We start from the raw sequence: 17,483 nt of genomic DNA, 5'->3' as shown, positions 1-17,483 counted from the left end.
AAGTAACTCTGGTAGTGAGTTTTTATTAGTAATTTTTAATGGTAAAAACTAAAACCAAAGACATCGTACAAAGTCCATTACCACACCGAGCGTAATAAAATGTGACTCCTGCTTCAGAGCTAAGAATATTTGCTTGTCAAGAATAAAAAGGGATTTTCTAAAATTCTTTGCCAACTGGAGTTGCTTTGAGTTTCTTTCCTGTTTTCAGAAATAACTCAAAACATCCTTCATTGCTTTTCAAACATTGGAATCACTACTTTGGTGATGCTAAAATCTCACAAAAATTGTCATAAAATGAATTATTGCTTTTAACATTGGCAGATATGAATTTGAAATTGTATGGGTATTATTTAGATATTTGACAAAATCCCTAATTTGTGTCAAGCAAAAGCATTTTTGATTGTTCATTATTCAGCATAAAGTAAAAACCCAACTCTGTTTCAGATTCCACTCTGTATTGCAGCACTTCAGAAGGATAGGGGAAACAAATTCCATGAAAAAGTGTTTTCACACTCCTCCATTAACAGCTGCAGCTTATTTTTTGAGTAAGTAATTACATACTTACAGCAAACACATTAATAACTCTGACCTAGCCAGAGCACATTTTCATTTCTTTTTCAGTGCAGAAGTACATTTTCCCCTCATTTCTTTATCTTCCATCTGTTCTTTCAACGTTTTAGTTTAAGCAGTGGTCAATGAGAGGCACTCTCTACAGAATTGCTACATGCTGGAGCTGGAGTCTAATTAGACATTTATTATTCTGCTGCAACACTGAACACTAATAAAACAAATCTATCTCGCTCCTAGGCAGTTCATTATAATCTAGCTTCACTATTTCCTATTGCAGCATTAATGGCATTGAGACAAGACAGTGATTAAAAATTTATATTTTTTGTAAATGGAATAAAAGTTAATAAATTGGTTTTCTCGTTAAATTAATTGTGGTTTATATACTGCTACTCTACAGAATTAAAATAAATTTCTTCCAGCAATTATTGATGATCTTATTGTGCTGTTAGCAAATTAGTCCCAAAGTGTTTCAAAAACCAAAAGTGGAAAAGGATTAAAAAGGTTCACACAACTAAACAAGTTAAACTGATTAGAACAAATAATCCTAAATATAACATCAAGTATAGAGTCTAAAAATTTATTTGAATTAACTCCAAAAGTCACCCAAACTGAAAATAAAAGGAAGTACATCACCATGCCAAATGAAACTACACCATTTGTTCGATGCAAAAGTTTTTTTCCATAAAGTAAAAAAGGTTACACTGAGAAATTATTAGCTGTTAAAGTAGCATTCTCAATGAAATCTGAAAAAAAAACTTCTTCTAACATTTAAGACAGCTAAATTCATGAAAAGTGTACCCTGGTGTTCTCAGTCCATACTTAAGAATTCAGCTAAGCAACAAAGATGAAAGAACAGCACCACCTAGTTCTCTATTTAAAAGTTTTCAAATATCATCATCCATTGATTTATTTTTGTAATCTAAATTCACATATGCGTGTGTATTCTGCAATAAAATCTGTCACACTGCCACAGGAAACAATACTAACAAGTTTGTCAGGAGTTATTAAAGCATCTGATGTAGATACTTTACAAGGGTATACTGTGAAAAAAAAAATCAGAAACAACTTGCACATGCAAGAATGGCAGAGATTTGCAATAATACAAATCTTTTTCTGAAGCATCACAAACACTGGATGGATTACTCATCTGTTTTTAATTCCACTCCTGGGACTATTCCCTAATTTAGCCAAAACACTGTATTTGTATCGATTCCCCTGTACAATAGCCTGACACTTGATAGTGTTCCACATGTTCCAGATACAAAAAAACATGTTCACAATACAGACAGCCCCAGAGCCTCGGTAATGTGTTTAAAAAACTTGTTGCCAGTTTTTTCATTGTCACTCTTCTATTCTGCAAGCAAGAGAAGCCTTTCAGAAATGGGGTACATATTTCAGGTGCTAGATGAACTGAAAGTTTTGATGTGAAAAATTCCCCTTTTGGACAATGAGTAGTGTGTATTGGGACAATCCAGAAGTTTACCAAGAGTCAAGAGCAGCACCTACGAAACTGCCTACTCCTACTACTCAAACATCTTACCCAAGTTATAGTAGCGTAGTAGCATGTTTAAATTTGATTAGCACATTGCTGCACATGCAGAGCAGTTATTCCATTTTTCTAGACATGCTAGATTTCCTAAGTTCTCACTCAGATCAAGAGGACATAGCAGTGCAACTGCATTTCTGAAGACATCTTCTGTTTTGAAATTGATATTCATAAGTCAACTCCAATTTCTCATACTAATATACATTTCACTGAATCTTTTCTGTAAGCCTCTTAATTCAAACAGTGCACAAGTGACATTGATACTTTGAGTATTCTGGGTTGTACTGCATTCTACAGTGAAATGGCTTGTCTTGTAACATTAGAGATAAAATGGGAGTTAACTGCACCTACAAAGTGCTTTAGCTGCCTTTGAATGAGATGCTCAAATCAAGCAATTGATTTCTCTTAACTCAGAATGAGGAAAATTAAATGGGGCTATGCTGAAATGCTCTCATGCAGTACATTTGTACCAATCTGCTGAAATTCATCTCAGTTCTTGGTTTTCCTATGGTGACTTCTGAAGTATTTTCAGCTCTCATATTTGCCCTGTCCTACTTATGCCTGTAGGAAGTCCTCCACGTTTTGCTGACATTAAAAAAAAAATCAGGTGAATGGACAAAAGAGACTGGAGCTTTATGACCATCCCTATAAAAAGCATTTGAAACCAGTGTCCCTGGCAGGAGGCAGGCTCCAGTGCCAGGGACTGACTCCAGCTGGCTCTCCTCCTCACCTGTCAGTACACATTTGAGGAAGGCAGAGAACTAGTGGGTAGAAAACACCAATAATTAAAAATAAAACAAAGCCAAACCAAACTCATCTCCCCCACCCCTACCAAAAAAAAAAAAAAAAAAAAAAAAAAATTCTAATCCTGCTATCACATCCATCTCAGGTAGTTTCTCTTAAAAGCAGGAAGAAGGATGTCCTCTCACAGCTTCTACACAATGCACTTCCCCTAAAATCTTGACTTGTTTCATTCCATTTTCTGCAGAGGGGAAGAGGTGGAAAGTCACAGCAGGAGACAGGTGAGAAGTCCCACTGCATCCTGCAGACCTGCAGTCATACAGGGGTTTGTTCCAGCCTGATCTTCACTGATGCCTTGGTCCTTCACAGCAAAGGCTTCTGTGTTAACTCCAGAAGGGATGTTTTATTCCTAGAGAAAATGAGCTGTCCACATGTCCATCCATCCCTGTATCATCCATGAAGAACACCCAGGCACTGTCCTGGCACAGCTCGCTCCTTGCAGAATTGACACATCAATGTAAACAGATTAGACAGGATCCAAATTCGAGGCCTTTATCCTCACAATCTTAAGAAAGCAAATCCCTCATGCATACAGAGCGGGGCTACTGCTGTTTCCCCACCATAAGCCTTGAAGCAACAAGCAGAAGGAAAAAAAAAAGTTTTTTCTTTTTTTTCTTTTTTTTTTTTTTGTACTTGGCAGTTATCCTGCACAGACAAGGCCTAGAGGGAGATTAATCTGCATTTATCTGTGACCAGCCAGTCACATATTTTGAAATTTATTTCTGAAGATATTTACTTCCTATAAAAAGTTCAACCAATTAAAAGGAGAGAAAAAAGCCCATGATATTAATTCCAAACAAAAAATTTTCATTTGTTTACTTGAAATGATGAAGACTACTAGGTTCTGTTTTCCTGTTGGGGTGTCTGGTATATTACAGTTTGCAACAGACATAGTCTAATGAACATTAAGTGCATCTGCACTTCCAAATCCTGTGGTACAGATATCACAGTAAATGAAGAATATCCTTCAAACACATGTTCAACTGCCTTCTTTATCCAGATTTCCTGTTATTCCATTTTTCATCATATCAGGAAGAAATTGTTCTTTTGTAGAACAGAAGTATCACTTCTAACAGACAAAATCTGGTGTAGCTCTTTCTCTCAAAATCCAAAGACAGATTGGGAAATTCTACAATCCCATTGTTTTTGAGAACTCTTCTCCTTCCCCTGTGCCCCAGACATTGCTTCCACAAAATATATAAAAGTCTAATCAGTTAAACCAATGCTATATTCCAAGCTATTTTTAAATTACATTAATCTTACGTGCTAAGCATGTCAAAGTCCCATAAATAAGTCTACAAGCCAGTGAGGTTTTTTTATCTTTCATAAATAAAAACAAATGGCCCATATATTTCTATTGATTATATGCTTTCCCAGTGGCTCCCAAATTCACCATTCAGAATGCAGCAAAGCAGTAATGATTTATAATTTGCAAAACAAAGATGGCTTAGGAAGTTGAAATCATTTTAATTTTATTCTGGTCCAGTTCTAAAATTCAGGTTCATTTTATGGGGGAAGTGCTGAAATTATGTGAGCTTTGGACTACTATTTAAGGAGTAATGAGATTTACTCACTCTAAGAACCAATTTTGCATTTTACACACCAAAAAGAAGCATTAACCATAAGTTGGTAAACCACAAACTTTACATTTACTGAGATACTTGACAAAAATTTCATATAAGAAGAATGGCAAATAGTTCTGCAGAAGGTGGGCAAATAGTCAAGGTTCTAACCCATACTTAAATTACTTATACCCTGCCTGTGTTCGAGACCACACCATCTTGACTGTGTTTATATAAGCAGCAGTCAAGATTTGCCCTAAGACATGTAAGGCTGAGGACTCCAGCCTTGAAAAAAAACAGTCTTTAAAGCTAATTTACTGCTAATTTGGTTTTATACCAAAAGATGAGAGACACTCTTTTAATATACAATGTCCTGCCAATTATCTGACTTGATAGCTGAATCCCAAAAAGCTTCTCAGTGCTATGTGTTGCCACTTTTGCTACAATTGGTTTTAAATTAAAATTGAAGGGATTCCCTTTTGACTGCACACATGGAATTTGTCATTTACCACACTCATCACTGAACAAGATGGCACTTCTACCTTCCTCCATGTCCGTCCAAATCTCACCTATTTTTCATAGTGTTACAGGGCTACGTGATACAAGCCTGAAGACATCAGTAACATTATTAGAAACCTGCAATGGTAAAGTTAAAAAACTGTAAAGTTAAGAGAAAACTGCAATGCCAAGAATATGCTTCACATGTCATTTAAGAAGTGGCATGTTAGTTTAAGGTTTCCTCCAAAGACACGAAGTTCTTTCATTCTCACTACTATTATCTTAGTTGCTAACAAAAGAATTCATATAAATGGAATACTTCAATATATTATACCATTTGATGACTTGTCACAGATTTGGGATACTTTGCTAATCCTTGATTAGTAATCAGTTTAGTGAGTAATATTTCTAGTCACTGCATTAATTCTCCAATTTGCAAATGTCTGCAGTTCAATGTTTTTGTGTATTTGAAGGCATAAAAAAATCTCATTCAGTTGAAAGAAATTCAAGAGTGAAAATAAGTGTTTTCATTTATCAAATTCAGTCTTACTTTCTCTGTATAAACTGAGCAAATCAATGGAGAATTCTTCACTGTTCTCCAGTGTACCACAATAAAACACCAAGTAGCATGTCAAGATTTTAATTTCACATACAAAAACATACTAACATTCTGGTAAGGAAAAAAAAAAAGCACTATAAAAGGGATAAATATGAAATGAACTTGATGCTAGGACATACTTTTTACAACCTTTTAATTAAAATAAATTTGATTGCTTCTGCTTCAACTAGTACAGCTTTTCCCCTGGTTAGGGACTAACCAGAACAGCCTTCCTGCCTTACAGCAGAGCAGGAATAAAAGCAGGTCAAGTTACACTGTTAATCCAGCAGATGTAGGTCAGTTTGGGATAAATATCTGAACAGACAGAAAATACCACAGTGCCCGTGCCTACTACAACTGCTGCTGTGAAGTAATTTGGTCTTACTCTCTTCAGAGCTGTCAGTCAGTGGCAGTTCTTGAATCTCCAGTGCTGAACTTGGAAAAAAAACAAGAGTTTTAAGACTCCAATGGGTCTGTACAGCTGCACTGCCTATTCAGCTTCTGCCAGAAGCAGCAGCAATAATGCAGCGCATCATACCCTGGTGATAAAGGTGTAACTGTATCTTCATAAGTGGTCACAGATATTTTTGCATGTAACAGCAGACTCTGGTTCCTTCAGCTAAGGTTTAGTAATTGAATTACCATGATTAGAACCATTGTTTGATTAATACTGTGGTATGTAAGAGCTTTAAAATATCACCAGGATATTTTTACCTCTAACATAAAAAACAATCTCTCCTGCACTATCCTTCCCAACGAACTGTTTACACAAAGATGATGATAGAGGGAATATCAAAGCTATTTAAACAGCCTCCATACTGGATATGTGATGACACACTATGCTTTACAAAAATGCTAAATCATGCCAAATCCATTCAAAAAACAAAGGAGAAGCTGTAGAGTAGCTCAGGAATGTGTCTCCACATGGACAAAATTTATACAGCAAAATATTCAGCTCTGAAAGAACTTTAGGGGTTTGAATTGAGGAACGTACACTATAATTATTTTTCTGAAACTGAAGAGCAGCTGTCTATGGACAGTTAATAATCTCTATCAGCTATTTAAGGAAAAATGGATAAATCTAAATTGAGTATTAAAAAACAGGGAAAAAAAGATGAATGCATGAATTTATAGTAATGTAAAACTATATTAAAATTGATTTGCTGCTACTTTAAATGCAAAAGTTATAAAAGCACTCACACTCTCCAAGAGCCATTTGATTCAACTAGAAACCAGTAAATACAACTCAACTCATTGTTGGGAGGAAATTCTATTTCCCTCAAAAATCCTAAACTTGTCAAGACAGCAAAAGCATTCCTAAATAGGACTTGCAAAGGTCCCAAGGTCTCTATTTTGCAAATAAAAGGATAGCAAAGGATGCAAGTATGATTTTTTTTTTCTGACACTTACAGATTAAAAGGAAAGGAGATGGGAAAATAGGTAGACAAACCACCTACATTGTTCACTAACCCCTCTGTAGCTTTTCTAAGTTCCACATGCTAAGAAGTCCTACGCACCAAACTCCAGCATTAAAGGAGAGCACTAGAAAAACAGCTACAGAGCCCCCAGTGTTTCGTCCCTGAAATAAATGTTCTCTCCTTCTTTCAACCCCCTTAGAATGCTATAATGATACTGACTTATGCATTGATATTTAAAGCACCCATCCTGAGCTTAGTATGCATTAACATAAGAGAAACTGCAAACACTGGGGCTTTGTCTTTAATTTTCATTTATAAAATGAAGGGAAAAGATCCTGAAATAGATTCAGAGGGGAAAAAAGGGAAAAAAGAAAAAAAGCCACAACATTAAGGACCCTTGCAAAGACACACTCATTTTTTAAAATACTCAGTTCTTTCCAAAATGTTTTCATTATGTAGAAGGATAATTGCTCAAGGGTAAATTCCTGAGAGAAATCATGATTTTACAATTTATTCCTTGCCACTGGAATGTGATATTTGCCTTTCTTCCTTTCAAACACACCTCAAAAACTCGTTGGGAAGAAGGGATATGCTCATTAAGATCATACTTAATATCGATGCAATCCCAGAGGATACACACACTAAACTGTGTCTAATAGTTTTACCATTCTGCATTTGTTTTAGGATGTGTATTTTAAAAAGCATGTCAGTGGCAATCTCTCTACAGAAGACCCTGCATTGTTTTGAGAGGCCCTAACTTTTGGGAGTTTCTGCCTGCTGTTCAACTCAATTAAAACAAAATTGAAGTTATCCTTCTTTCTCTCAGAAAATACATTAAGAGGACAATGACAATATCTTCTATTTCTAAATTTTTAAGTGTTAGATGGAGAGGGAGTCACTGTTCTAGTTCAGTCAACCACATTCTGGTTGGGGATACTGCTGTTCTTTTTGGCAAGCACCTGATGTCCACGTCCATACCCTACACAACTGCTTTTACCAGTTACTTAATCAACGTTTGTAATGCACAGGAGAGAAAAAGAAAAAAAAAAAACAAAACCACGTCAAAATCCAAACTTCAATTTACATAGCCATATTAAAAGAATAGCTCCTATTAAGAGAATAATTCTTTGGTGGAAAGAGTAAGGGTAATCTCATGCAACACATTTTGTCAATAGTAGGATCAGGCCAGAGGGATGAGAGAGCTAATTATGAGAACTAAGGCTTCTGTAATAATAAACTATAACTTAGAGACATTTGCAGTACATTATCATGGAATTGCAACTGACAAGTAAATTTAAAAGCAGAGGCAGATTCTGTTCTACATTTCTGAAATAAGATTTTAAAACAGAAGAACAAAACTAACAGGAAAGTAGACAAGAAAAATGTATTTGCTTCAACAGAGGTGCTTCTGTTGATCAGCACTTCCATGGAGTTACTTTGGTGACAAACTTCAGAACTGTTTACTGTTGATTTCATGGGAGAAACTCGATAAATACTTTGAGAGCAAGAGTGATAAATATTTGAGTGAGTAATCCCTATTCATGTCCTCCACAGGGAAGTTGTGGGGCACCATCAATGGAAATCTGGATTGTTTAGTTACTTCATGTTTTAAACCTGAACTGCTATAAAATGACTAGCAAGAAAAAATAATGAAGAAATCAAACAAAATAATTCATAAAATATGAACCAACCAGAGAACTAAGCAGCTAATAAGCCTACCAAGCCCTGGTTAGATTGAGGCAAGTCATATAAAGACAGACAGCATCAAGAAGAGTGAAAAAATTTATGTTTCAACTTGTGTCTAAAACATTCCACATAGAGACTGTACTAGAACTACTGTATTTTATGATGCAATTTTGTATGCCCTCACAGTACGAACAGAATTAAAACTCCATGCATTTGACTTGCTGTACACTGTATTAGCATATGAACACTTAGCTGTCAAGACAACCCCTGTGCAGGCAGCCTTGGGTTGCCAAGGCTTTGCTAACAGAAATCCAAGTGAAAATTCAAAACAAAGTCTAAATACACAAGATATTGAGTAATGTGTAACAACTTCATCTTAAATCAGCTTAGACCATCTCCTAAGTAGTCATATCCATGTTTGTCCAGGTTTGTTTGCAGATTTTTTTATTCTGCTGGTAACAGATCCGGGCTAATGAAAAGAGTCTCGCCCGTAAGCAATTACCTGTCTTGGCTGATTTGTTGCATCAGTGGCCACAGTCTCTGACAAATTAAAGAGTCCCTACATTATTTTCATTAGTAGACAGGTTGCAAGCATTTGAAGTGTCTGAAGCAACCACACTGAGAAGATTTGCCCAGTGCTGGCAAAATCTAGGACGTGCATCGTTTGCTCCCACACATGGCACTACCCAGTGCCTTCTCGGAGCCGAGCACATTAAGGCATTAGATGCCATTTGCATTATCACACAGCAGGGGGCTACAGCAGCTACAATTCCAGGATAATCCTAACCTGTATCTGTATCCTATGAATCCAGCAGAACTATTTTTATTGTAGCAGTTTCTCACGTGGCGACTCTTGACAATAACGAGCTTACTCGTCAGGTTGCATAAAAACAGCTCAGATGAAGCACTGGAGTTATTCTAGAAACATGCCCCCCCTACAGCTGCTAAATTTTGTCTAAAACTACATCTATGAAGTCAAAAGACAATCAGAACAGAAAGAAAAAAAAAAAAGTAAGGCTGTCTGTAAACATAAATAACAGGTTAACCTCCTGGGACATCATTTAAGTACTCCAGGCTCATTACTGCGCTCAAGTTAAGAACAGCAGCAGCCAGAGATCCCACTCTTTTCACAGCAAACGCTGGAGAGGGCAGAGCAGACGAATACCATCCCCGAACTCGGCTGACAAACCGCTCCACATGTTATTACTCCCTCTCCCACCTCTGTGGCTCGCCTTTCACAGCAAGCAGCTGACACTGGGCTCTTTTACTTCTTGTTTGTGTCCTCTCTGAAGGGACTGCTTGCTGCTAATGCTATTCCATGCACAAGCTGAGAAGCATTATTCTATGTCCTCTTCCCTCAGCTGATGCTTCATCAATACTCAGGACAGATTCCTTGAGCAAGTCTCCACAGATCTTGCCAGAAAGGCAAACTTCCAACAGGACACATGTCAGCTTGACTCTTTGTCACCTTGTCTTTAATTAGCTTCACTTTCAGCAACAGAAACCATCGGTAATTACAGTTCAGAAGCGCTTCGGATCCTCAGGACAAAGATGTTATTCCCATCACAGCTGACAGAAAAACCTGCATGTCCCATGGCCCACAAAAAAAAACTTGAAGCAATCTAATAAATCCATTGAGCCACTTCACAATACAGTTTGGGCAAGTAAATCAAGCCAAAGGAAAAACTACTTTTGAATGCAGCTATTAAGCTATCAACAAGAAATGTGTCTAATGGTAACTGTGTCTGCTACTTCTGTCAAAATAAATGGCAGAAACTAACAAAACAACATTTACCAAGTTGCACTTTAAGGTGGACTGAAGGAATTTGATATTCTGTTGGATACAGCTGCCACTGAGGACAGTCTTACGGAATATATTTATTCATCTCCTCCATTCTCCTTTACCTCAGGAAACAAGGGTTGGAGAAATTACTTCCTCTCACTTCTGCCTGAGTGTTACAGGTTCTTTATATCCCCTTGAAAGAACACTCTGCTGAAGTGCAGTACACAGAGAGCCTAAGTATTTCTGACTGAAGTTTTAATCAGGAGCTGAAAAAATAATTGTGTGAGAAACTGAAGAGAGGGGAGATGTTTTACACACGCAGAGGGCAAGCTGGGTAATGTGTTAGGCATCACCTTTCCCCATCTGTAAGGACAGGCCCAATCTGGTTATTTTCACACAGCCACAGTCAGGTTTTGCACTACACCCCATTTCTTTCCAACACGTTTTTTACCTGATGCAGTTCACAGAGTTACATTCTGCCTGGCACGCTCTCTAAACTGCAGTGAAAGACATCACTGCTTTTAATCACTGGTTTACTCTTAAAGCTGCGCCGCGCTGAATGCGGCTGATTGCATCTTAGGAAAGATCAAATCCTCCTCCTCCTCCGGCAGCAACCCCGATTTTACTGGTGACAGAAAGTCAGTCCAGAGGCTTCCCACCCCCAGCTTCGTTGCAGGGCAATGAATTGACAATTCACAGGGAAATGTAAAAGGCAGAGAGGAGCCAGCCCCCAGGCGCAGCGCGCCGCACATGCCCCCATAAATAATCCTGTATAGCACCAACACAGCAGCTCCTTGTGCGGTGACGTACCGGGCAACCCATAAACATCGGGAAAGAATACAAATAATCCGTCCGACGGACCCGTCCTTCGCGGCTGCCCAGCGCACTCCCTTCCCCTCCCATTCCTTCTCGCGTTCTCGGCAGGGAACTTCCCCGCGAGGTGGAGCGGGGGCACTGGGGGGGAAGGGGGGGGGGGGGGGGGGGTCTGGAAGATGGGGATGGAGCGGGGAAGGCTCCCGTGTTTCGGGAACGCGGGCGGCTGCCTGTGCCCCCGCTCCGGGCTGCCCGCCGCGGCTCCCTCCGGAGAGATCGCCCGACACATGACGCAGCCATGTGAAACGCGAAATATATTAAACTTGACGTGAAATGGCATGACGGAGGCGAGCGGGTGGGGGGGCTGGGGGGGGGGGGGGAAATAGAAGGGGGAAAAAAAAAAAGCCCTACAAGGCCACTTAGTTTAATCGACTCTTCGCTTCTCCTTCCCACACCGAAACACCGAGCGAAGGGCTGGGAGATGCCCCGCATCCTCCCGGAGGAGCGGGGTCCGCCAGCGAGTTGCAGCGGGGTGGCTCCCCGGCCCCCTCCGCACCCACCGGGCCGCGGAGCCGGGGCCGCTCCCCGCCCGCCACCCCGCACCGTGGGGTCTCCGCCGAGCGGGGCGGCCGGAGGGCCGCGCCGCCATCCCGGGAGCGAGGGGGCAAACTCCCGGCGGCAGCGCAGCGGGCTTGGCTGCCGGCTCGGCTCCCGCTGGAGCGGGAGAGGGCTGGGGGAGGTACCCCCGCAGGCGGCCGCGGCGGGCGGTCACCTCGCAGCGCGCCGCGGGGCTTCCCTGCGCGGCGGCCGCTCCATCCCACTTGGCCAGATAACGGGAGCGAGGGGAAACGGCGGCGGGCAGCGAGGAGAGGGGAATACATCCAGTCTGCAAACTAGCTGCAGGATGAGCCGCCTGGAGCGGGATGGCGAAGGGATCCGGGCTCATCCGATTACCCTACGTGCACATTCGATGCCTCACACACAGACACGCACTCCCGGCGGCGGCGCGGCGAGGCGCGGGCACCCCCCCATCCCGCCGCCCGCCGCCGGGGGGGCACGGCTGGAGCCCGCACGTTTCCCCGGGATGCTGTTGCAGCGCACACGCCGCTGCTGCGGCTGCACTCGCACTTTCGGGGGCACGTTCGCGGCGGGCGAGCGAGGAGGTGACGGCCAGTCGGGGGGCGGCTGCGGGGGTCGGCGAGCGGCTGGCGGCGGCGGGGTGAGGGGTAGGTGGAGGAAGAAGCGCGGAGGGCGAAGGAGGGCGGGAAGAGGCTGACGAGGGAAGGGCAGGAAGGGTTAACAGCCGTGCGGCGCTTCAGCGCTGGATAGCGCTACCAGAGCGGGAGGCTGGGGGCGCACGGAGCGGGAGGGAAGCCGGCAGAGGGGCGAGGGAGGGAGAGGGTCAGGAGTGGGGCGGGGGGGAAATCTGGGATGCCCCGGGCCGCAGCAGTGCCCCCCCGGCGTCCCTCCCTCCCCGCGCGTGGGGCAGGGGTGGGGAGGAGGCGGTACCTTGTACGAGGATCCCGCAGAGGCTGTAGAAGCGCAGGAGCGCGCCGGGCTTCAGCCGCATCCTGGGGGCTCCCCTCGGGCTGGGTGGGCGCCAGGCACGCAGATCCGCAGCCTCCCGCCGCTCCGCTCTCCGGGCGCTTCCTTCCCCCCGCAGGAGCCGCCGCCGCCGCCGCCTCCGCCGCAGTGTCTCCCTCGCTGTATCCAGTGGGGTGAGGAGGAGGAGGAGGAGGAGGAGGACCAGGGTCGCGGGGGTGGATTGGGGAGGGAGGAGGAGGAGGAGAAGGAGGAGGAGGAGGAGGAGGAGGAAAGAGCGGCTCTCTCCGCTGGCTTCGGCGCTGCTGGGCAGGTTCAGGTTCCCACCGCGGAGCGGTGCCAGGTGCCCCCGCTGGCTCCCCTTGCCCCTGCCGGCGTGTCCGTCCGTCCGTCCGTCCGTCCGCCTCTGCGCTCGCCTATGGCAGGCTGTCCCGTGCCGTGCCGCCGCGGGGCGGCGGAGGCGGGGGGGGGTGCGCAGGGGCTCCGCTCCGCTCCCGCTCCGCTCCAGCCGCTTCCCGGCGCGAGACACAAGGGCAACCTCCGTTCGCCCCGCCCCTTTCTGTGCTTGGCTCCGCCTACGGCCCCGCCCTCTCACCACACCCCGGCCCTCCCTGCTCCGCGGACACGCCCCCGCGGCCTCTTTGGCCCTGCCCCCGTCGGCCGGGCCCCGCCCCTCACTCCCGGCCCGGCCCCTCGGGCGGGCGCGTGACTGGCGCGCGGCGCTGCCCAATGGCCGCAGTCCGGAGTAGGCCGTTCAACCAATGAGGAGCCGCGTTACAAAGCGCACGGGCGCGCCCCGGGGCGCGCGCCGCAGAGTGACAGCCGGCTCGGACCAATCGCGGGGAGCGGCGGCCGCGCGGCGGCGCCGCAGCCAATGGGCGGCGGGAGCGGCGGGGGCGGGGCGGGAGCGGGCGCTGTCCAGGGCCGGTGCTGAAGCGGCGGCCGCGCCGGGCGGGAGCGCCGCGGGACCCGGGCCCGGCCCGGGGCTCTGCGAGGGACGCGGCCCCTTCGGCCGGCCCTTGCCTAAAGCCCCTCTGCTCTTCCTCCCCGGAAACAGCGGATGAAAGAAGGGCTGGCTGCGTCTCCGTGCCCGTGGGGACGAATCCCGTGCAGGTGCTCTCGCGGCGGCGGCGATGAGACCGAACCCCGAGCAATGGCGATAAAGAGCTTCCTGGAATTTGGGCTGTGTTGGGCGGACTCTGCGTGGAGAAAGTTTTTTCTGTGGGGGGTTTCTTGGGAGGGTTGGTGGCACTCAGCTCGTGGTCTGGAATTGCTAATGTTCGAAGTATAAAGCGCTGAGCGCCTTGAGAAATGCAGGGAGGCAGGCAGGCCACCTCACCTTTGTGTAGCTGGTGTTCAGCACAGCACGGGCCACCTCTGGCACAAGTGAAATCAGCATGCCTGGGTTTGAGCTTTCTGGATCTGTCTGTAAACACCCCGTGGAGGAATTGTGTTGCCTTATCCCATAGAAAGCAGGATTTCCCTGCACCCAAATAAGGACCAGGCATTTTTCCAGGTCTGGTTCCATCCTTTTGCTGTTGAGGTTTTCTCTCCAACACCATGCAGCATGTTTCCCACAGTATCTCTGTGAATTTCCACCTTGATGTCCCAGGCTTTGACAGCAAAGGGCTTTGCGGAGATAAGTGGTGAAATAGTCTTCCCTACAAGAGAGGGAAGCTCTTTAAAAGCTCTTTTCTCTGAAGGGGGCACGGTCTCAGATCGTCGAGGAAGTGCAATCAGTTGTCAACTTCACCTTGAAGAGCTTGCACAGGAGTGGGATCAGGGAAGTAGTCATATCCTCCACTTGGGTTCATTAGCAAGTGATGATTATGCCTGGCAGTAGTTGAGACTGCATCAGGATTTATACTGTTTCTCCCAGTCTCCAAAGATGCTCACATAAAATACAGAATCGAATTTAAAAATCACCTTTTTAAGTTCATATGATTTGGTAACAAACATCACATTCACCTCTCTGCCTTTGGAGGGTTATGTTAACACTTTAGAGGATGTAGCAACTGGAATGTCCCCTAGGACAGGGAAGCATTTGTAGTCTGCCTCTAATGCATTTGATTTACTTGGTTTTGGTTTTTTGGGGTTTTTTGGGGGGATTTTCTTGGTTTTGTTTTTTGTTTTGTTTTGTTTTGTTTTGTTTTGAGTTTTTATTCTTAGTGATAAAAGACACAACAAGCAAAGGTTTTACAACTGTTCTCTTCAGTGCAGGTGCAGCAGTAATGAATGGGGAATGATTATCAAAATATATTAGAAGACTTACAAAAAGGATCAAGTCATCATTTTTAAGGCAGCTGTAGAAATGTCAGAAAAATGTTGGTGTGGGTTTTTTTTTTTTTGGTTGGTGGTGGAGGAAATTATAAAAACAATTCCCACAAATCCTTTCACTAAGGCAGAACTATAATCCATCCTGAAGTGCTTTTGCATTATTCATGACAGCTGATAGCTCTGTACTTTTGACAACACATACTTTTTGTTGTAGTCTTGTTCCAAGAAACATTATAGGAAAGATACAAGAGTCTTCCTAGCTTAGTGATTAAAAAGCTGTAGAAGGGAGTCCTCTGGCAGGTTAGAAATGAAGTGCCTGTCTGTACATCATGGGGTTTTCAAGTCTTTGCCATATTGTACACTTGGAAAAGCTGATCTGAGTGTTTAGGAACACCAGGTGACCTTTTCTTCCCAGGATTCACTGACAGGACATCATGTCACCCCCAATGTCAGGAGCACCCACCAAAAATACTGGTTCTTGCCATTCTTTTCTGGCTCAGGTGGGTCTGAAATAAGCTAGCAGCATGCTGATAAAGAAAAAAAAATCCCAACAAAAGTACCTGGTTTTTTTTTACTGACCTTATATATCTGAAAAAATGTGTGACTAAAATAATTTCAGCTGCCCATACTGCTCCTGATTGACTCAGATGTGTTAATTTGATGGTTTCTGTAGGCATTGAAGCACATCTTGGTGACATCCAGTGGCAGCTGATATCTAAACCAACTTTGCAATTGGTCTGTGGAGCAGCATGGCCAGAAGCTCCACTACTTCCAGATGAAAAGGGGCAAGAGGGGATTCTTCAGGAAACACATTTCAGAACAGTGTAAAGAGTACTACCCTAAAAAACCAATAAGAGATAACCCTGAAAATCAGATGCAGAAGGCAAACATTCTATCACAAACAGAAAAAATATTTTTCTGCCATTATCCTGATATTCACCAAGTTGACATGTACAAATATTCCTGATGCTAAGCAAAGGAAAAATAGTTTAATCCCCAAACATGATTCAGGAGTCCTCAGGTATTTCCTCTTACTAATTGGTGAATAACAAATTCCCCAACTTATCATAAAATCACCTCAAGACAACTGCTAAACTCCACCTCTTCTAAACAGAGCCATCAGTGTTGTGTTGGGTTAGTGTACCTCTAGAGTTTGCCCTGAAGGACAAACAAAATCTGAAGGGATAATCATGTTTTTTAATGATGCTCCTTGATAGCATCAGTAGTCAGTGATTAGGGAGGGGAAACCCAAGGAAAACATATATTAGGCAAAATATTATGGTTTTGTTGAATTCATCAAAGGGTGAAAGATGTAGAGATAATTTATGGAAAGAGAAACTTCCAGTGTTACAAGCTGGGAAACAGCTCTAGGAACAATTGTGCTGTGCTATGTCCTATAATATATATTTTAAAGTAAATTTTGTATAATCTAGAGGGTAGCAAAGAAGTAGTCACAATATAGTTGCAGAGTACGAAAACCAACTAAAATGCCCCACAGGAAATAAGGAGAAGGCAAGCTGCCAGTGACAGAAGTTAGAGACAGATTCTATCCTGAGTTGCAAAACTGCCAATCACTCATGATCACATTTAAAACAGCAGTTTGGAAAGTGATATTTATTTACATGTTTCAGTAGAAAAAAATCTTGTGAGAAAACCCCACTGCAGCTGCCCCCTAGCCTTGACGAAATGTCTGGCTGTATAGCAGCCTCTTGCATTTGTCCTTAATAAGCGCTTAATGCTTCTATTTGCCCCACCATGAGCTTCCCTCCTGTGGAGGGTCCCTAGATCCAGGAGGGATCACAGGAAGTGCATTTCCCTGCCCAATGCACCATTCCTGGCCTATGTGGAAATCAGACCTGCAGAGTTCATCCCTGGAGTCAGTGCATTTCCCTTTTGCACTGCCTTTTACCTAGTGTTTCAGCAGCTGCAGCAGAAGAGTTGAGGTTTTGTTTGTTTTTGTTGCTCTTTGGGGTGAGAAATTTTGAGTGGTTGAGGTAAGTCGCTGTTGTTTTTAATGGTTTGGGTTTGGTGGAAGCTGATTACTAAAATAAAAAAACCCCAGATAACATTTACTTACCAGATGCCAGCAAAAATGCAATGGTTTGAACAAATACTGTAACTACTAATTTAGTTAAATCTATCCAACTGTGAAAATATATTGGCGTGAATAAAAATATATAGACATGAAACGCATTGCACATTTTTTTTTGTTTGAAAAAAAAAATTGGCTTCAGTAAAGAGCAATTGAAGTTTGAAAATATGCTTCAGAGAAGAAATGTGTTCATTTCCATAAAACATATTGGTGTGTAAATATACAGAATGTATCAGTTCCAGAGCAATATTATGAATTCAGTGAAATTTTGTTCTGTGTTAGTTAGTAAGATGAAGC

General features: G+C 43.5%; 1 protein-coding gene across 1 annotated transcript in view; it reads right to left on the bottom strand.

Annotated features, from left to right (window-relative positions):
* CADM2 (cell adhesion molecule 2) overlaps positions 1-12,845 on the bottom strand; it is a gene marked incomplete at both ends in the record, with an annotated part of 565,681 nt that extends 552,836 nt beyond the window's left edge. The window contains one exon of the mRNA XM_084226796.1: positions 12,785-12,845. Coding sequence (XP_084082922.1) covers positions 12,785-12,845 — 61 coding nt within the window. The remainder of the gene's footprint in view (positions 1-12,784) is intronic.
* Positions 12,846-17,483: the final 4,638 nt, after the last annotated feature.

The sequence above is a fragment of the Fringilla coelebs genome (genome assembly GCF_963513975.1).
Source record: "Fringilla coelebs genome assembly, chromosome: 2".
Classification (NCBI taxonomy): Eukaryota; Metazoa; Chordata; class Aves; order Passeriformes; family Fringillidae; genus Fringilla; species Fringilla coelebs.
This window is presented reverse-complemented; position numbering and strand designations above follow the sequence as displayed.